At 39.8% G+C, this 21,724-nt stretch overlaps 2 protein-coding genes across 6 annotated transcripts in view; one reads left to right on the top strand and one right to left on the bottom strand.

Moving 5' to 3' along the window:
* Positions 1–3,523: 3,523 nt before the first annotated feature.
* The window catches only part of LOC137100591 (class I histocompatibility antigen, Gogo-OKO alpha chain-like), a 122,871-nt gene continuing 104,670 nt past the window's right edge, over positions 3,524–21,724 (bottom strand). Inside the window, exons 2-6 of one of the 4 annotated variants that reach the window (XM_067478506.1) lie at positions 7,717–7,983; positions 6,608–6,883; positions 6,076–6,378; positions 5,390–5,497; positions 3,528–4,520 (exon numbers count right to left, since the gene is read on the bottom strand). In XM_067478506.1, coding sequence (XP_067334607.1) covers positions 4,489–4,520; positions 5,390–5,497; positions 6,076–6,378; positions 6,608–6,883; positions 7,717–7,983 — 986 coding nt within the window. In that variant the 3' untranslated portion in view covers positions 3,528–4,488. Of the gene's footprint in view, positions 4,521–5,389; positions 5,498–6,075; positions 6,379–6,607; positions 6,884–7,716; positions 7,984–21,724 lie in introns of all 4 variants that reach the window. The other 3 variants (XM_067478489.1, XM_067478515.1, XM_067478476.1) reach the window with 3 other exon arrangements.
* Positions 11,879–18,708, top strand: LOC137101022 (uncharacterized). 2 transcript variants are annotated; one of them, XM_067478832.1, is made up of 6 exons: positions 11,879–12,023; positions 13,232–13,573; positions 14,231–14,395; positions 15,787–15,894; positions 16,493–16,533; positions 17,747–18,708. In XM_067478832.1, exons 1-6 carry the CDS (start codon positions 11,879–11,881, stop codon positions 17,864–17,866), a joined length of 921 nt encoding a protein of 306 aa, XP_067334933.1. In that variant the 3' UTR covers positions 17,867–18,708. The 2 variants fall into 2 exon arrangements, with proteins under 2 accessions (XP_067334933.1, XP_067334942.1); XM_067478841.1 differs by lacking the exon at positions 17,747–18,708 and adding an exon at positions 17,002–17,114.

Genomic DNA, 21,724 nt, shown 5'->3' with positions numbered 1-21,724 from the left:
TTGCCTAAACCCAGCCACATATCGTACTCTGCAGTCTGTGGTGTGACAGTCCTGCTCTTGTGCAGGCGCCTTCTTCCCCAAACATTGAATTCATTTTCAAATTATGTTGCATAAGTTATTTTCGCCACAAACATGTGAATATGTACCTGGTTTAGTTGGATAGAGGAGACAGAGTTGTAACATTCAGTGTGGTGGTGATTTCTGTGTTTCTGGCAGCGTTGGAAACAAACTTACAACTAAACTGTCTTTGTTAGTTTTTCCTGTTTTTTGCTACTCTAACATGATCAGTTTTACCAAGGACGAACTGCTGATCATCAGGCAGCACACACCACAAAATCTTTTACCAGATTTCCAGTACTCAGACGTTTTGCTCAATGTTGTAGTCGGTGGAGCGGCTGCGCTGTATATCTCCAGGACGCGCAGACGGGGGAAGCGCGCTGGCGCTCTCGTGAAGCTCCGACAGCGCGGACTGAGAACGCCACTGCCTAGCATCCACCTGGCGAATCTTCGCTCTCTTCCCAACAAAACGGACGAACTTCTTCTGCTCTCCCGGACAAATAAGGACTTCTTCAACTCGGCTGTTTTGTGCCTCACGGAGACCTGGCTGAACGACGCCATTCCGGACAGCGTGTTCAGTCTGCCGGGCTTTCAGCTGTTTAGATCTGATCGCGACGCTGAATCAACGGGGAAATCGCGCGGCGGTGGGACGTGCTTCTACATTAACAACAGGTGGTGTTCAGATGTGACTGTGTTAAAGAATATGTGCTGTTCCGATCTTGAATCACTCGTCATTAACTGTAAGCCGTTCTATTCACCGCGGGAGTTCTGCTCGTTCATTCTAGTCAGTGTTAATATCCCTCCGCAAGCGCACGTGAGCTCTGCTTTACAGTTACTCGCTGATATGATCACAGAGAGCGAGCAACAACACCCGGACTCTGTTTTAATCATTCTCGGAGACTTTAATAAAGCAATTCTCTCACGTGAACTGCCAAAATACAGACAGCATGTCGCATGTCCCACCAGAGACAGTTACACATTGGATCACTGTTACACTGCAATAAAAGATGCATATCACTCTGTCCCACGGGCAGCTTTGGGGGTCTCTGATCACTGCTTAGTTCATCTCATACCGACCTACAGGCAGAAACTAAAATCAGCTAAACCCGTAGCAAAGACTGTAAAGAGATGGACTACAGAAACAGAGCAGGAACTACAAGCCTGCTTCCAATGCACTGATTGGAGTGTTTTTGAAGCTGCTGCCAACGATCTGGATGAGCTCACTGAGACTGTAACTTCATACATCAGTTTCTGTGAGGATATGTGCATTCCAACAAAGACTTATTTAACATTCAATAACAACAAGCCATGGTTCACTGCAAAACTCAGCCAGCTCCGTCAGGCCAAAGAAGATGCTCGCAGAAATGGGGACAGGGTCTTGTACAAACAGGCCAAATACACACTGGAAAAGGAGATCAGAGTAGTGAAAAGGAATTATTCTGATAATCTTCGGAAACAGTTCTCCTCTAACGACTCATCCTCCGTCTGGAGAGGTGTGAAAGCCATTACCAACTACAAGACGCCATCCCCCAGCTCTGTGGAGAATCAACGACTGGCAGACGATCTGAACGAGTTCTACTGCAGGTTTGAAAGATCACCATTCACACCTCCGGTAACCCCCGTCCCCCCCACACCTGAAATTCAGTTCAGTGAAGATGATGTGCGTCAGGTCTTCAGAAAGAACAAAAGAAGTAAAGCACCAGGCCCAGACGGCGTGTCATCAGCCTGTCTGAAAACCTGTTCTGAACAGCTGGCCCCCATCTTTACACGGATTTTCAATAGATCAATGGAGCTGTGCGAAGTCCCAGCTTGCTTTAAACGCTCCACCATTTTTCCGGCCCCAAACAAACCCAAAATCACTGGATTTAGTGACTACAGACCCGTGGCTCTGACGTCTGTGGTCATGAAGTCATTTGAAAGACTGGTTTTGGCTTATCTGAAGGACATCACGGACCCTTACTGGACCCCTTGCAGTTTGCTTACCGAACAAACCGGTCTGTGAACGATGCGGTGAACATGGGACTGCATTATGTTCTACAGCATCTGGACAGACCAGGGACTTATGTGAGGATCCTGTTTGTGGACTTCTGCTCTGCTTTTAACACCATTATCCCATCACTCCTCCAGCTCAAACTTACTCAGCTCTCCGTGGCCTCCTCTGTCTGTCAGTGGATCACCAGCTTCCTGACAGACAGACAGCAGCTAGTGAGGCTGGGTAAACTCTCATCCAGCACTCGCACCATCAGCACCGGCGCCCCTCAAGGCTGTGTTCTCTCCCCACTGCTCTTCTCCCTGTACACCAACAACTGCACCTCTAAACACCCCTCTGTCAAGCTCCTGAAGTTTGCGGACGACACCACACTTATAGGCCTCATCCAGGACGGTGACGAGTCGGCTTACAGACTGGAGGTGGAACAGCTGGCCGTCTGGTGCGGCCTTAACAACCTGGAGCTCAACACGCTCAAGACAGTGGAGATGATCGTAGACTTCAGGAGAACCCCTCCTGCTCTCCCCCCACTCACCATCATGGACAGCACTGTGACTGCAGTGGAGTCATTCAGATTCCTGGGCACCACAATCTACCAGAACCTGAAGTGGGACATACACATTGACTCTATTGTGAAAAAGGCCCAGCAGAGGTTGTACTTTCTTCGCCAGCTGAAGAAGTTCAACCTCCCACAGGAGCTGCTGAAACAGTTTTACTCTGTAATCATAGAATCCATCCTCTGCACTGCTATATCTGTTTGGTTCAGCTCAGCTACCCAGTCTGATCTTAGAAGACTACGGAGGGTAGTCCGGACTGCTGAGCGAATCATTGGTATAGCACTCCCCAGTCTCCAAGAACTGTACTTATCCAGAGTGAGGAAAAAGGCAAAGAAGATCACTCTGGACCCCTCACATCCAGCACACTCCCTGTTTGAACTGTTGCCTTCTGGTCGACGCTACAGAGCCCTGAGTACCAGAACGACCAGACACAGGAACAGTTTCTTCCCTCAGGCAATCACCCTCATGAACACTTGACCATCACAGAACACATAACACTATTGCATATAATCTAATTAAAACTCACTCTTTTACTTTTCATGTTGCACACATTACTACTGTGTTCACATTTGTCAATTTTACATTTTGTTTAGCTTTTTGCATTTATCTTTATATTGTATATTATTCCTTTATTCTTATTATTTGTTCTTGTATTGTCACTGTCATTCTGTTGCACTGTGAAGCTTTGTCATCAAAACAAATTCCTAGTATGTGTAAACATGCCTGGCAATAAAGTTCTTTCTGATTCTGATTCTAAAAGTACATGAAGCTGTCATATATTTAAGTGCAATTTTGATGTAAATCTGATTTACTCAAATATTGTAGTTTTCATTCCACTTTGATAATTCAAGAGAAAAAAAAAAGTCATTTAACCAGTTTGATCTGTGATCTTCTGATAGTTATGTTTAGATTAAATGAAATACATAAACTCAGATTTTGAGGTGACAGTAGTGTCACGGTTTTGGTTAGGGATGGACCCAAGAGACAGTGTGAGGGATGAACTAAAGTGCTTTTATTGACAGACTGAAAAGGGTAAACGGAAAATCGCTCCTAACAGGAGGGTACAGAAAACAGGTTCAGAACAGATAAGACAGACAAAACTATCCACAGGACCGAAACACGAGGGGCGTTAACATTATAGAAAATAGGAAGACAACAGAAACTAAGGTCGACAACAAGAGAGGAACTTAGTTAACCAAAAATAAACACTAGAGTCAGGAATAACAAGGCTGGAAAATCTAATAGTCTAAATGACCACACAGGGGGAAAACTAGGAGATTAACAAACTGAAATAAAACTCCAAAATGAAAACAGGACATGGGGAAAAGCATATGCTACTACATAAACAAGACAGGGATAAACATGAACTGACTAGTAACAGGTAATAAACGGAGGGGGACTAAGGAAAACTGATAAACAGAGGTAAACCAGATAAATAAGAAACATACATAAAAAAACCAACATAAAAGTCCCTATACAGGTAAACACATGGGGAAGTCTAATTAACAAACAGATAAACTAAATTAACGAGACACGGAAAAACAAAACTGCAAACAGGAATATGACCAAACCTCAGACCAAAGGGGAAAGATGCACAGGGTCCAGAATACAAAAGTCCAAGAGAAACAAGAGTCCATGAAACACACATTCAGCTTTTACCTAGAGTCCAGAGTCTGAGGGGTTTGTGAGGGTAATAACAACCACAATGACCACAAGAATCTGGCAGGGGAGTGAAGGGAAGACTGAACTTAAATAGAGGCGGGAACAGGTGCAAACAATGAGGGACAACGAGGGTAAAGCTGGGCAAAAAGAACCAGGGACAGGAAGTAAGGAGAAGGGGCCACAAAATAAAAGTCCAAAACCAGGAAGTGACCATGACAAGTAGCTTCACAGGACGTCTCTTCTTATTTCTCTGGACCCTGTTAAGACATTATAAAGCACCTTAAGTCAAGTTTGTGATACTGGGCTATAAAAAAATCTCTATTATATTTTATTTTACACTTCCATTCAAATATTATCTGAATGTAAACTACAGGATCATAATTATACATTATGATATGATGTGATCAGCTACAACATTAACAACACCTGGTGGTTTTAAATACAAATATCGTTCCTTCAAGTTCCTTTACTTTTGTACTTTATTAAATGTAGTTTATCTGCTTAGTACTTTTACTTGACTGTTGAGTTTGTGTACTTCTACCACCTCTGTACACAGTGTATCACAGTTTGCGGTGTTTGGGGTTGTGTAGCTGCAGATTGCTCAGAGTGGCCATGCTGATGATTGTCCTCCATCATGATATTAATAGTAATAATAATAAGATTGTAGCTGATGTTTGTAGTACTGTTATGTACACAGCATAGTGTATAGTGAAATAATGAAGTACTCACTGTGATCAGTTTGTCTGATGTCAACTGACAACTGACATTAAATTTGTAATAATACACCAATGATTTATAAATGACTTACTAGTTTATATGTCTGAAACCTAAAATATAAATGAAAGTTTACAGTAATATCTATTAAAATCTATTAAACATTGTAAATATAATAAAAATATAAACAGAAATACATTGGTTTATTATTTTGTAGTTGTCTCCCATATAATGGTATAAAAACAGCTCAACAGATTCTGTACAGTGACTGAAGACTCCATATGTGATTTTTCTTGGGTTTTCAGAAGTTACTGAATCAGCCAGATGTTACAAATAAATTAATGGAAAATAGGAAAATATCTTTTATCCTTAATATCTAATGTGTTGTCCCTGAACCATCTTTGTTTCTCACCATTTTTCTTCTTCCACCAGATGAAGAGTCCAGTGATGCAGACTGACAGCAGCATCAGTCCTACAACAACTCCAATGACAGCACCAGCAGGAACCTGTGAGGGAGGAACTGGAACCAGAACAGAAGATTATTGAAGCTGGTTTCTCACACACTTGTTCAGATGTTCTGTGTTCACATAATTGTCACTGACTTTAAATTTGACAATGTTTTACAAACTAAAAAAAAAAGGAACATTCAATGGAATTATCTTTTAAAATAAGAGTCAAGACTTGACATCCTAACATCTTGTCAGAATTTGAACTGATAATTAATTCTTCATGGTGTAAAACTCTGGGTTGCAGTGTTCATATTCTCCCTGTGCTTGTGTAGGTTTCCTCCCACAGTCCAAAGACATGTTAGGTTAATAGGTGACTCTGAAATTGCCTGTAGATGTGAATGTGAGTGTGAATGTGTTTGAATGTATCTCTGTGTTTGTTCTGAGATAGACTGGAGAGATGTCCAGGGTGGACCCTGACTCTCACCCCATGACAGCTGGGATAGGCTCCAACCCCCCCAAGACCCCAACCAGGATAAGCAATTAAAGATAATGGATGGATCAAACTCTGGGTTGCATTCAGGGTCTACTTTGTTTACCAGACAAACTGGTGTGTGTTTTCAAGTTTCATCACATCTGACTCCAGTCTTACCCCAGTTTGTTCTGATCACTGCTTTGTCCAGTCTAATGACACTGTCGTCCTCAACACAAGAGAGCTGAAACACACAGTCGTATCTCCTCCAGTCTTCAGGTTTGACTGATGAAATGTTCAGATCAACTCTCATCTGGAAGGTTCCATCATGGTTGGGGAGGATCTCTCCATGGTCCACGTCCTCATGAAGCTCCTCTCCATCTTTCCTCCAGAACATTGTGGCTCTGTCAGGGTAGAAACCTGTAGCGTGGCAGCTGACTGGAGAGGACGGAGACTTCTGGAGGAGAGACACTGAGGGAAGATCTGGAGAAAGAGGGAGAAAAGGTTAAAGAGAAAGAACGGATGAAAGAAGTAAACCATTGAAGCTGAGAAAGATCAGAAAAGGAAAAAGAAAAAGGACTAAATTCAATGGGGTCATATGAGAAGGAACAGAGAAAAGGGAAGAGAGTGAGAAACATTTAAAAAAATACTTCAGTGTGGTTATATGAACATAGTTGTGTCCATGAAATGTCCTCTGGTCATGTGATTCTACCTGTTCTCAACAAGAAGCTCTCCCCATAATTCAAAGCTAACTTCAGCCACACAGAACAAGTCTGAGTGATAAGGTAAACAGTCTCTTCTATTCTGTCTTTGTCAGCCTCTAATTCCTGCTTTATGACGTCAGCCTCTGGTTTCTGACTGGTCCACTTTCGCTTCGTCACATCAAATGATATGAAGTCTTCTCCATCATAACCACCCTCCACAAGATAAGTGTTTCCGGTCTGTTCATCCGATTCACAGCTTTCCATGTACTGTAAAATGTGGACACCTGAGAGAGACAGAGATAATCAAATACAGTTTACAGTTTTTAAGTATTGCTCGTCTCACAGTACTGCAGTTTGTTGATGATTTAAAATATTCAAGATTAAAACCACTTAATTAATCAAAGAGGGAAATGGCTTTAAATTGTTTATTTACCTTAAGAAAATGAGACTTTCCTTAACCCTGTTAAGGATCATTTAATGGTTCAAACAAATCAACCAATTATGAATGAAAAAGTACATTATACAGATTCCTTATGAAATGTGATGGAGAAAAATAATAAATATTCAAGTGAAGTACAAGTTCATGAAGATGTCACTAAGTGCACTAGGAAGTGTCCTTAGTTACTAGGAAGTGTCCTTAGTTACTAAGAAGTGTCCTTAGTTACACACCATCACTGGTAAAGAGCCAATATGTAGATTATGTTTGTGATTTACTGTCATGTTGGTCTCTTTAACCACTCTCCATGCACACATGCATTAATAATGATTATTTCATATCTTTACTTAAATAGTTTGACTTACACCAGTCAACCACAACATTAACACCATCTGGTTCATAAGTTAACATTATTTTTTTCCATATTCACTTAACACCACTAGGTGGAGTTAATGATTAGTTGAGTGTGTGTTTTCAAGATGAGGTCATGAAGCAGAAATCAGTTCACACTTTCATTCTTGTGCTGTGGATCAGTGTGTTGTGGTCTTGATATGTCATTTCTGTGAGGAGCAGCCATGTCATGTAATTCAAGCTCAGAGGCCCTGTCACCTTTAATCTGCCCCCAGTGAAAACTCCCTCCCATTACTTTCCAAGTGATGTAGAACATAGAACATACTGCACCTTCAGTTTGATTGAAGTGCTGCATAATTCTGTCAAGTGTAGATTTAAAGTATATTGGCTGTATCTCAAAACACTGTGGAGTGAACAGCTCCATTAGCTCAGGTTTGTCTTTGAACAGTTTTTTCCAAACTTCCTGGTGTATTTCTATGGTTTTGTTGCTGTTGCAGTAACCTGCCTGAACGTCATCAACCAGGGCAACAATCACCAACTCTGGGAGGTTTTGGATTCCAGAAGATGCAGTGAAGAGAAACTTGAGGGAATGTTTCACTGTGAGACAACATGAAAATACATTCAGTGTAACGTCCTTACAATCTTTTTCTCCTGCAAATGTTCCTAGTTCAAACCTTTGTGATTTGTTTTGTGGCTTTTATTTGTATAATTTCCTGTAAGACGGATGTGTTTTATTTTGAAAGGACAGCCAACACATAATAAAGAATGAAACTTAACAACGGTAGAAGACGGTAAAAGGTAACAGACGGAGAAATAAAAGGAGACTGAAGACATTAAGGAGACGGTTACGGATAGTATGTTTTTGTGTTTAGCTCCAGTTGAAAGTGGTAACAAGGTTGGTTTTATGATTTATATAAATTTGTAAGATGGTAATTTGTCTTTATGTTAGTTTAACGTAAATCTGCTATAGGACGTATTAACGGTCTGATGTGGTTTTAATCTATTATTTTGTCTGTGTTTGCTTTGTGTAGCTCTTACGTTGGTTTGAGGAAAAAGATAAGAACAATAAACTATTATCAGACCATCAGTAAGACTTCAAATTTCTGACTGGACGCTACATTCAGTATTCAGCCTTAATATACTGTACACATATTGTCCCAAATGGGACATTTACAGTGTGAACATGTTCAGTTGAAGCCTAAAGTCTTTTCAAACTGAGGTAAAACTGTGGACGTGTTTTGTATTTTAATGTATGTAGTAAAAGTAGGGCTTTAAATCCCCTGAGGTTTTGGGTCTGTCATAACATTTATGGGTTAAAAAGTTGAGCAGTCTGACCACCTGGTGTAAGTTATGGTGTTTGACTTTATATAAAAATATAAAATGTGTGTTTGCCTCCGGAACTTTCTGGACCCAGTCCTGCTTTAATTCTGCTTTTCTTTATGCTGCAGTCACACTGATGCACCTGAACTCCATCCAACACTGAAACTATGACAAATATGTCAGGAAATGTTTCAGGACTGTGCCAGACCCGAGTGGATCCAAACACGAGTTTTGTTCAATATGTAGCTATATAAAACACACACACACACACACACACACACACAGTACATTCACTAATGTTAGCTTCTTTTTTAAGCCTTTAATTTAACTTTTCTGAATGTATAAGTAAAACAGAGGTAACAACTTTTCTCTCTCTCTTTCTTAAGCCTGTTTCATACATGAAGTCCAGACAAAAATCAGCTCCAGTTTCCAGACTTCATGTATGAAACAGGCTTTACAGAGAGAGAGAAGACATGGACGACCAAGAAACTCTTTGTGAGTCTGTGTCAGACTGAAGAAGAGCAGTAAATGAAACAAACTTTAATTCACAAATTGGGCAGAAACACAAAAACAAGCTCATCTACATCTTTTTGTCTTGTGAAAAATGTCAGTTGTGATAAATGAAAGTGAAAGAAATTCACAAAACAGAACAAGACTTTAAATGGTATCAACCTCAGAAATACTCTGTTACAAGTAGTTGTATTTTTACAGTATTGTAAACTAACTGTATAACTCCACCTGTACTGCACACACCAATACATATTTGTAGGTGGACAGAAGAACAATGTGCAAAGCTCGGGGTCAAAGGGTTCAAAGACTTAATAACTTCAAATCTATTTTACTGTAAGTACTTTTTAAGTAAGAGGTACAATTGACTGACAAAAACACACCAGGCACTGCTCATCAGGTGGTGAACACCATCCCTATGGGGGCAGCATCATCCTGTGGGTGGGCTTCTCAGCCCGAGGAACAGGGAGACTGGTCATTGAATTGGATTAGATGAATGCAGCAAAATGTAGAAGGACGCTTAAAGAAAACCTGCTGAGTCTGGGATGATGTTCACCTTTCAGCATGAGCATAATTCAAGGATCTATATTAATTCAGTGCATTGAGGAGTATTGGAATAAAGCAGACATGAGACTTACCCATAGAAATGATACTGTGGCTGTAATTATTGTCTAAGAGGGGAAATACTTCTAATCTATACTATAAATGACAGATTTCACTTTACAGTCTGAAGGCCTCTGGTGTATATGTGTCATGAATATCAATTACATTTATAACTGTTATGTCAACAGAGGCCAATATGTGAGTATAGACTGGATGGAGCTCTGGGGACTGGATGACTTTAGGTGTAAGTAACTTACAAGCTACAAGGAAAACTTACAATGTGAATTAATACATGAAACATTCAGGATCCGTCTGAAGAAAATGATGGATGAATGTAGATTAACTTTGAAGGAGGAACTCAAACATTTAGAGAAGTGGAGTTTCTGCTTTAAAACCAAAGAAAAAACTGCAGCCCACTAATAAACATGTTGGTTATATTGGTGCAAACAAAGTTTCAACACTACTGTGTCTTCATCAGAGTAATAACACTGATATAATAATAAAACCCAAAGGCTACATGTGATGGACTGAATGACCAAGAAACTGAATCCAGACCTTCTAGATGATCAATAGATTAATCAATATCCCCAAGTCTATGTCTGCTGCTGATGACATCGTGTAACAAGAATAACAAAATAAATGCTTCATAAATTACAAAATAAGTATATAAAAAAATAGATCATATAAACTAAAAACTAAACTCATCACCTACAGGAAACATGACAAGTTAAGTTCTTCATGGTGGAGTTTGTGGTTCATCGGTAATGAAGGAAGAGACACAGATGATCATATCACTGCTTCTTCTTTCTCAGTATCTCACTCTTTATCTTATTCTGTCATTCTCTCCTTTCATCACATCATTTTCAGCCATCTGTATTATATTTTTAGTCATTCTGTTCCCCAATATACATTTGTAGGTAAACATTAGCATCGAGTCTCTTTAAAATGTTGTCAATTATATTAGTTTCTTACTTCTTACCTCAAAAAAAAAGTTAATAAGGAATTGGGGGTTTTTGACAAATGTACATATTGTCATTTAGTTCCAGTAAAGTCAAGTGGAACTATTTAGAAATCATACTTGCATGTACAAAGGAGGCAAATGAATGAGGAAGAAAAACAAGAACTGAATTCATTAAATGCATTTAAATGTATTTTCACAATCAGATTTTTTTTTATGAGTAATGTACATGAGAAAAGTTTTCTGCCCAAATTTAACCTGTTTATTTCATATCACATATGTTTTTGTATTTTTGTTTTACATTCGCTCTTGTCATTGGTACAAATGGGAAGTTACACTTTTGGCAGTGTTGGACTTAGAGGACAGTTAATGTGGGTGTTTTGAATCCATTGTGTTTTCAGTCTTATCTGATTGACAGGAGCAAATTGATACAAAATTCAGATTTGAGGTGAAATTTCTATTTTTTTCTTTCTCTGGGGAAAGAAAACAGTACAATGGGAATAACGAGTGTCTGAATTTGTCCTGACTGATGCTCACTGCATGTCAAAGACAGTTGGATGCAAAAGGACCTGCACAGAGGAACATGTACATCAACAATCTTTCTCAGTAAATCTCTTTACAGTATTTCAACAGGCCATCTTGAATAAAGTGCAGGTGCAGAGTACAGCAGTTTTTGTTTGTTCTTTTCTCTGGTATCAACATGGGATTTTCAGATCCCGATTTATTTAGTATTTTGTTGTCTATTGTATAGTAACAGAAGGAACAAGTGTAAAAGCTTGACCACAAGTTATTTTGTTTTCACATGTTCTTACTGATTTGTTAGTGTGAGAACATTTTGAGCAGTGAGCTTCTGTTTCAGCCTGTGTGGTAACTGGTTTGGAAATGTGACTTCAGAGTGAACACAAGTGTCTAAGCAAAAAAGAAAAACTATAACACTACCTGGTGGTGTTAATGTTGTGGTGGACAGAGGTCAGTGTGGGACAAACATGCACAGCAAGCTGTGGAGATGTGTGGTCTGTGTGTCCATGCTGTCCACCAGAACCATCAGTTGGTGTTGATGTTGCGGTTGATTGATTTTGATTGAAAGAGTTGAGGAGAGTGGAGATGAGTGTGTTTGAAGGAGGGACTCTGTCTTCTAGAGAAGTGACAAGTTCCTGGTTTGACAGTGAAGAAGGAAGAGAGGCAGCATTAAGTCATCAGAGCCTCAACATGGACGTTCATCACATTTTAATCTGCTTCTTCTTCCTCTGTGAGTATTTTTATTTTCTAGACTTATTTGGATTTTCTGAATGAGCTTTTTCTCTTAGTTTTAATGGAGGTTTAGTTTAGTCACACACACATCAGCATTGCTCTGTTTGTTCTGTCTCTTCCATGTCTCAATACTAAGCAGCATTAGTGCAACTTTTCTCCACTTGCTCTTCATCATAACCTAAGACTGTCACTGGGCGTCTGTCTGGACATGACTCACTTCTTAGTGAAAAATGGTGATAAATTGTGCAGCACAAACACTGTTTCAGCAGAAGTTCCTCTTTAAATATGTCACGTATTTAACTTTACTCTGTTGTATAGTAGAAGAAGTTTGTCGAGGTGAAAAATATCAAAAATATAAATTATTTTCAAATTTTTATTACGACAAATGAAACAAGTCTGTGTTCGTGTCTCAGTTTTACTTCTGCTCCTTCTATCTTTAGCATTTTCTTTAGCTGTTTTCTGTCTAGTCAGTGCTGCTAACACACAAAGTAAGTTCCTGTTCATGCTGCACACAAAGTGGTACTTCTGACTTTTTCATGGTGGGTTCCTCCCATACACAGCACACCACTTGTGTCTCATTTAGGTCAGTCCAGCGTCTTCTTCATGGGTTGTTGCTCGTCCAGCTGTTGTCCTCTGAGGTGCTCTAGTCACAGCTAAATAGCCCCTGCAGAACCCACATGGAAAAATAAAATTAATTTATTGATTGTACAACTGGATGGATGAAGAAATACCTGCAGTCTGTAAAGTAAAAGTATAACTACTTTTGCTAACAAGTAAAAATTACTATAGTTGGTTGTCCAGGATGCACAACACTACACTAAACCAACTAATAACTGTGATAGATAAAAATGGTCACTGTAATGTTGACAAGCTTGAATGAGATCAACACATCTTTTGAGGCACATGTGATAATAACTGATTAGGAAAAGAAATCAAACCACAAATAGTGATCACATGAACACAATGACAGACTGAATGACTGAAGGGAAACAAAATGATCAACATCACTCAGTTAAAACAGACTCAAAAAGGTGGATGAGAGAATTTTACATTTTCTAAATCTTTGACAGAATCAAAAAGTGTGACTGTAGTAGAAGTGATGAGCTCTGTGCTCAGTGTGACTGTGTGGAAATGTAAAACAGGAATCATCAGACTGTAGCATCTTCCAGGAAGATAGTAACTATTGATTGTTCATCTTTTCAACAGCTCTGCAGGATGGAAACACTGGTCTCACCAATGCACAAATCACCACTCATACAGGAACTGAAGGAGGAAACATCAGAGTTCGATGCTCATTTTCTTTTTTCGGAAGAAGAACGTTGTTCTGTAAAGGAGACTGTACAACAGGAAACATTCTCATTGAAACAACCAGTAACAGAGCTCAGAGCGGCAGATACAGTATTGAATATAAAGAAGGATCTTTACAATCACTCATGTATGTGAGCATCACACAGCTGAAAAAGTCTGACTCAGGATTGTACAGGTGTAGTTTGGACAGAATTCTGTTCCCAGATTCGCATCATGAGTTTGAGATCATTGTCACAGAAGGTGAGTTTCTACTGAAAGTTCTAAAAATGTTCCTTCATGTCTGTGAAGCTGTGAGAAAACTGACTGTTCTCTGACAGCTTCTCATGTTACAAATAAGCAGGTAAAATAAGTGCTGCATCTTTTCATCATTAACAGTAAAAACAAGCTAAACTACTAACAGCTAATGTTCTACATGAATCAGCACAAGAGCAGGTGTTACCACTTCCAATCTCCTGTTAGTGGCTTATTCAGAAACATTGGTACATTTGCTGAACCTCTGTCAACATGTGTGGATGATCAAAAACTAGAACTTCACTAACACAAAATGTAACAAGCAGCTAAAAAGAATGATTTACTCATCTACCAGCAAGAACTAGTCAGCTCCACATCCATCTTGTTTCCTTTTCTCTCTTTTAGCTCTCACTAACCAGTAACAGCCAGTCTGATGTTCTTCTCTGCACAGTCTCCTCAAACGTTGTTTTCTTGCTGCATCTGTGATGTTTAGTGAACACCTATGGATGAACTCCATGAATGGATGTATTACAAGAATACTGAGCTACAGTAATCTCACAATTGAGGCCTGTTGTCAGGACGACAGAAAAGCAGTTCATCTTATTAACATCATGAGGAAAACAGCATCTCCTCTGGATCATTATCTGATTGTTTCATTGTTCACAGCTTCAACCTCTTCACCACCAAGCACAGCTCTCCAACCTTCAACAACATCACGTACAGTCTCTTTATTATCACCAACACAGAGTTTAAGCTTCAGTTCAGGAAGATTCACAACTTCATCCTCATCCTCCACTGAAACCTACAAACAGCCTGAAACGGGATCATCAGGTACATTTAAAGTTCCCTCTATAATAAACATAGTGTTACTCAGCACAGAAACATGAACATGACCCTCAGTGACAGTTGCTGTAGACCTGATACAATGATGCACTAAAGAAAGTAAAAATCCTACACTACAATATCAGTGCATTATTATGTGATCTTTAAAATTCATAAAATCACCAAGTGGTGCTGAACTCCAGTCTATTAGAGAGGACACAAAGATGAGTAATGGCAATGACCAGTGAGATATGGAGTCAAAACATGAAACGAGACTTTCTAGAGCGAGTGGGGAGACGGAAGGTTTCTAATGGGGAGGAGTGGAGTATGGTGCTGGCAGAGTAGTTAGGTCTTTAGATGCAGAGAATATGAGTAACTTGAGGAAAGTGTAGGGAAATGGCAGGAGGAGGGTTCACTGGGGAAGATGTAGTGGTCTGGATCTTTAATGGTAATGATCGTGTGGAACGTAACCGTGATGAATCTTCAATCCCTGACGTGAAAAGAACTTAAAAACCTAAAATTCCTCTTTAGTGATACAAAATCAAATTCTCCAAAATCATAACGTGGTAAATCCTCTTCTTAGATTGACGTGGTTACAAGAGCTTGTGATAATCTTGATTCTTTAGGGACATATAACAATACTCATAATCCTTAGTCACACACGTGTGGTCGGCAACAGAGAGTCAATAGGAAGCAGTTACTCACAAAACCAGAGTAGCAGCAGAGTCAGGTCAGAAAAACGTAGCGTGGTCTGAACCGTAGACAGCAATGAGGATTTCAATGAAGGCTGGAAAGTCACAGATGATCTGGCAGCTTGGTGAGAGGACTGAGGACGTATATAAGCAGAGTGGTGAGAGCAGGTGAAACTGATTACTGGTGGTTGGTTAAACAGGGAAAATGTGACGGGACCAGGAACAGGAAGTGGTGGTTTTTCTTTGCATTTATCCATTTATACTTCAAGCACATTTAGATTTGCAAGTTTGCTGAAGACGTTAAATCTGTTGGATTTCTTCAATCACCGATTTGTTAGATTTTATTTTGTGCGAGAGTTGAAGTTTAAAGGCTACAGAGGGAGTTTATCTAGTGTCTGACCTGCCAGGCTCAGAGGAGGGAATAGATAACAGATAGTTAGAAAGACATTGAAGCTTTCAGGTAGAAATCCCAGACATAGAAGTGATATCATCATAATGTCATTGTGACAGTGGTTTGTGGATATAATGTAAAACATGTTTAAATTATGTGAGATAATTTGAGATACGTGATATAACAATCAAACATTGTGGTCTCTAAAGTCTTATTTATTAGTTTGAGATTAAAGTCTTTGATATTTGTGTATTTGTTAGTAGAAATCCTTCATCCTCTCTCCTCTTTCTCACTCACCTTCTGTGTCTCTTGTTCAGTTTCCCTCCTGGTTCCTTTGGTTCCTGTACTTGTGGTGGTGGTGGTTGTAGTTGTGTTAGTTGTTGTTGGGCTGCTCCTCTGCAAAAAGAAGACAAACGACTCTGATGGTGAGTTATCTCATGACAACAGTGGAAACACAAAAGACATTAAGCACTTTTGTTTGTCCTCCACTAAAATTCAGAGACAAATATACGTTTTACTGCATCACATTTGTTTGATAGTTAGAGTTATTTAGTTCTAGATGCAGATTGTAATGTAAAATACCCTGTTAGTACATAAAGTGGTAAAAATCAGCTCCATCTTTTAGCAGCTGCACTATTAGTGATGTGGACATGTCATCAGTAAGAACCATCCAATAATATGATGTTCTATTACATTACATGTTATATTTGGACAAATAAACTGCTGCTTATACTTCTATACTATTACTTAAAGTTTCTGATGCAGGACTTTCACTTGTAATATTGTAGTTTTACTCAGTAGCAATGATACATTTACTTTTTACTTCTTCCACCACTGCTCAGTGATGCCATAAACATGGTGATGATCAATAAAATGTTTTCTTTATAATCACATAAGTCAAAGTTAAAATTTGAAGAAGTAGAATTTAAATCGAGTACTGAGTTTGTGTACTTTTACCACCTCTGTCTCTCACCATGATCTGTATCTGGAATAATAACTAATTTAAATGTGTCTGTTCCACAGGTTTGAACATGAGGGGAATCTCAGACCAAACCAACATGGAGGTGATTTTAAAGCTTTTTTCCTCTGTTTCTTCTCACTGTCAGCTCTTAGGACATTTTCTAAATGAATCATATAATCCATGATCCCCACTCAGAGGTTCAAACCAACACTGAATCTTCTCTACTCACTGTTAGTGTCTGTCAGTCTGTAACCTGGATTATTTCCAGCTGAAGCCAAAACATCAGATTATTCATTAGTCTCATGTCCCATCGACTGGGGGTGAACGTAAAGGCTTCACCCCCACCTGCTATTGAATAATCAAAACGTTCCATTTTCTTTTCTTGCTTTCAAGAAGACAGAAGAGAATCTGGACTTTTTGTAAAGATGGATACAGAGAACTCTAAACAACTTAATGTTGTAGATATGTTTCAATGACAAACTATTGTTATTATTATTACTGTTGTTCTTTTCTGTATTTTCATGACTTGGTTGTGTTATTAATTTTTCCTGTTATTTCTGTCTCCCTCCAGTTGATACAAAAAGTCTTCTAATGTGTTATTAAAGCCCATGAAGAGACGTAGCAGGCAGCTGTTTTTAGTTGTGGAAGTTCCCACTTTCTAAGAGCTCGACTAAAGTTCAGTTCACACAATTTAAATTAGTTCATGTCACAACCTAGAAAACTTCATTTCTGTGAGATACTTGTGTCATTGGTGGGTCAGAAGTTGTTAGTTGCAGTGTCTGTGATTCAGTTTGGCTCTTATGAAACAGAAATGACCTACGTTTTTTATGCTCTCACATCCCAAACATCAAATACAGACAGATTGAACTATGGCAGAGATGTAGGATGAAAGAAAACCAGTGTTCAGTCACAGTTTTCTTCCTTGTTGAAATATTCTCCCCTAAATCAAAGTGAACAGAGTCTAATCTCACCCCTCACACTGACACTAAGCTCACTGGCAAATGAAGCATGTTTCAGCTCCTGGTTTTACAGGTTTCCTCATACGTGAGCTGATCCCACACTGAAATCTAGCAGAGTTTCTCCCGTGAGAACAGTTCTGACTCTCTGATCTACCTGATCTATGTTCAGCACCAAACGAGACAAAACACAGTGATTATAGGACACAAACACAGTTTGAGGGACAAACATCTGTCTCTGGGCCTTAATTGTTACTGTTTAAAACATCACTTGTACAAATGTATTGACAGCTCCTGTTTTCACAGATTTCAGCTGTTCTGTCATTTCCTGTCACGTCTGTAAACTTCCTGTTGTTTCAGTTTTTCGACTATGAGAACTGTCAACCAGCCTCCACAGGCCAAGACTCCACCTACCAGAGCCTCAATCCAGTAACCAGGAACCAGGACCAGATCTACTGTTCACTCACACAGAAACACTAGTGATACTGTCTGGGTTTTGTTTCTGTGCAGCTTCATGCTCTGGTGTCACAGTATGAATATGAGGGAGCTCCAATTTAAGATCCAAGTTATTATGACTTCCTGGATGAATCGCTGTGGTCTTGGACTAATTTGGAATTTTAGTCACTTCTGGGAAGGTTTACTATTGTTCCAAGGCTTCTCTTTTTAACATAAATATTATATTTGCTCATTAGAAAGTCAAGTTTGTAAATGTGTCTTTTTAAGGGCTTCAATGCTTAATTTAGTCTTTAGTCAATTTTAAAACTTTTTAAATTCAATAATGTCCAGAGAAATCAGCTCTAGTGTCCACACTTCATATATGAAACAGGCTTTAAAGAGAGAGGAGACATGGACGATCAAGAAACTGCAGGTGTCTCTCTTTGTGAGTCTGTTAGACAGAAGAGGAACAGAAAATGAAACTTTAATTTAAAAAAGAAATAAAAAAACACAAAAACATCTCCTTCATTCAGAGATGAGCACCGTGTTTATTATCTCTGAAAATGTCATTGTGACTTGCTTATGAGAAAGGACTGTGTTCCAGAAATAAATAAGTTGGACCAACAAAAAATCTCGTTAACAAAATCATAAATTCGTTTAAGGTTCTGTTTTTTGTTGGTTTGTATTTACATTAAGCTGTTTATCATTTAACAAAACACGAAAAATTAATTGAACTATAACTGTGAAAAATGAAAGGGAAAAAATTCACTTGTGAAACAACAAAACCACCTCAGAAAAATCTATTATAAGTATCTGTATTTTTACAATATGTGAGTTTAAAATACCATGTAAGGCACAATTATCCTTAATTAATAGATATTCTACATTTTCTGAAAAGAAAACTACAATATATTCATCTACATCAACAATTAAAGCTTGTGAAAGAAGAGACAGGGACACCTACAGAAAGGGACAGAGAGACGGAGACAGAGAAGGAGAAAGACAAATACGGGAGAGAGAACACACAAAGTTAATGTCGTACAGTGGTGACAAACAAATGTGGGGTAAGAGGAGAGAAGAGAGGGAAGAGAGGAGGAAAGGAGCTCAGTGCATTGGGGGGTGGGTCCCCCAGCAGTCTAACAATGTGCAACGTTTGGAGAAAAATGGGGGGAAAACATGAAAACATGAAATGTATTTCTACTAGAAGGACTTTCTAAGTAATTGATTGACAAAATTAAGCTCTTTGAAACTTTAAGCTCTATATGTCTGGGAAACACCAGGCACTGCTCATCAGGTGGTGGATGCCATACACCATGTGGGGGCAGCATCATCCTGTGGGTGGGCTTCTCAACAGGAGGCACACAGCCAAGATCATGTTGTAGTAGCTTCAGGACATGTCTCTGATTGTCCTTAATTGGCTGCAATTACTGCTGAAGGCTTTTCCACAAGGTCCAGAATAAAGTAAATACTCCTGTACTATAAATGACAGATTTCACTTTACAGTCTGAAGACCTCTGGTCTAAGTGTCTCATGAACAGCCATGACATTTATTATGGGTATGTTAATAAAAACAATATTTGGTTATGAATAGAGCTCTGGAGACTACATGACTTTAAGTTATAGGATATATAGTTATCTGCCGGGTGGAGGTAAAAATACCTTCACAGAACAAAATATATGAGGTCAATACCTCAGTCAGCTGATTAAAGTCATCACCACAGTCATTAAAAAACAAGTCCCAGTCTGTCGGCTCTAAACATCCTGTTAGTGCTTCGACTGCATCTTTATTCCAGACTTTATGTTTTTTTTGATGGGTTCACCAGTTTTCAGTTGAGATAACAAAATAACATTATGGTCAGAAAGGCCAAGGGGTGGAAATGATTTTGAAGTGTTCGCATTAAGGATGTTGCCAAAGCACAAGTCCAGTGTTTTCTCTTTTCTGGTGGGGGTTGGGACATATTGTTCCAAACTGGACAGATGTGGAGCGATGTCACACTTTTTAAAATCCCCCAGTATGAACACAGGCTGATCTCCAGTCTGATTGACAGCTCTATTATAACTGTCCACGATGTGCTCGGCTCAGGCCCTGGTACATGCACTAAAATCCCGGTAATGTGAGAGACCTCTCTGGGTAAATATGTGGTCTGAAGGATACAGTCATTACTTCACAGTGTTTCCAGCACTGTGATGTTTGCTGCCAGACAGATTCTGCCCCCAATCGACTTCCCTGTTGTTGCAGTGTCTATGTCAAAACGAATGAAGTTAAATCCATCAAGCTGCACGTCCACATCCTCAGAAAGCCAAGTCCCTGTGAAGCAGAACAGGCTGGTTTGCCGATAGTCCAGATCCGACTTCACGAGTGTGGAAAGTTCCTCACTTTGTTCCGTAGCGATCGGACATTTGACAGCGTGATGTAGCCGGTTGCCCCTTCGCCTCAGTCTGTTCCGTTTCCCTCCTCTGGAGCCTCTTTTCCTTCTTCTTCGCCTTCGCCTGTATCCCCGAAGTAACTCCAACGGTATCATCTAGTTCAGGGATGTCAAACTCATTTTAGCTCAGCGGCCACATGGAGGAAAATCTATTCCCAAGTGGGAATTATTTCAAGTTGGATGCTGACGGGCAGATCAGAGGGATTCGCGGTGAATGGCGAGCAACAAACTTTGAAGTCTTTCTCCAGTTCACCAAAAATCTGAAGTCCCGTTATTTTATCTTTGAACCGCTTCATGTTGGGTCGTGCACACAGTTTTCAGACAGGGGAAGTGAGCTGCATCACCACCGGCGAGTTGCGTCTCCCACACTGACAGCTTCAACTTGAAAGAACGTTTGTCATGATACTGCGTGACAACTTTGTTGCGCCCTTGCAGCTGTTTGTTCAAGTTATTCAGCTGCTCTGTAACATCCACCATAAATGCAAGGTCCTGTATCCACTCTGCGGAATGAAATTCTAACACTGGTTTGTCCTTTTCTTCCATGAACTGTTCAATTTCTTCTCGTAAATCAAAGAAACGCCTCAGCACAGCACCTCGGCTTAACCATCTTGCCTCAGTGTGGTATGACAGGCCATAGATGTGGTCTTTGTCTGTGAGAAGGCCGTCAAACTGACGGTGATTCAGGCTTCTGGATCGGATGAAAGTAACAGTTTGGATGACACCTTCATGACGTTGTCCATCTTTAATGACTTGCAACACAAAGCCTCCTGGTGCAAAATACAGTGAAAAGTCCAAAATTCACGTCCTCCATTTGCAGATTGCACTTTCTCTCTGCACTTTGTCTCAACGCCTGTTTTTTTTACCGATCATTGAAGGCGCAACATCTGTAGCCAGGCTGACAGCGCGGGACCAGTCCACTCAGACCCTGTCCAGCGCACCGACGACTGTGGTGAAAATATCAGCTGATGTCGTTGTATCTGTCATCGGCACCAACTCCACGAAATCCTCGGTGACGGTCAATGTGTCATCAACTCCGAGGATGAAAATGGCCAGTTGTGCAACATCTGTAAAGTCCGTGCTTTCAGCAATTGTAACTGAAAACGCAATAAATGACTTTACTTCTCGCTTCAACTGACTGTCCAGATCCACTGAAAGATCGGAAATCCTGTCTGCAACTGTGTTTCTTGTCAGGCTGATATTTGCAAAAGCCTGGAGCTTTTCAGGGCTCACAATCTCCGCTGCCTTCATCATGCATGTTTTTACAAATTCACCGTCACTAAATGGTTTGGAAGCCTGCGATTTCATTAGCAAACAGGTATCTAACTTTCACTGCAGCGTCACTGATGTCTCGGCTGTGAGTCAACACAGAGTTTGTTTCTTCAGACCCGCTAAAAGTTCATTCACCACCTAGAATCCAATTCTGACTTCCTGGATGAATCGCTGTGGTCTTGGACTAATTTGGAGTTTTAGTCACTTC

The sequence above is a fragment of the Channa argus genome, chromosome 1 (genome assembly GCF_033026475.1).
Source record: "Channa argus isolate prfri chromosome 1, Channa argus male v1.0, whole genome shotgun sequence".
NCBI classification, from domain to species: Eukaryota; Metazoa; Chordata; class Actinopteri; order Anabantiformes; family Channidae; genus Channa; species Channa argus.
The sequence above is the reverse complement of the archived record's forward strand: the minus strand, read 5'-3'. Positions and strand labels throughout refer to the sequence as shown.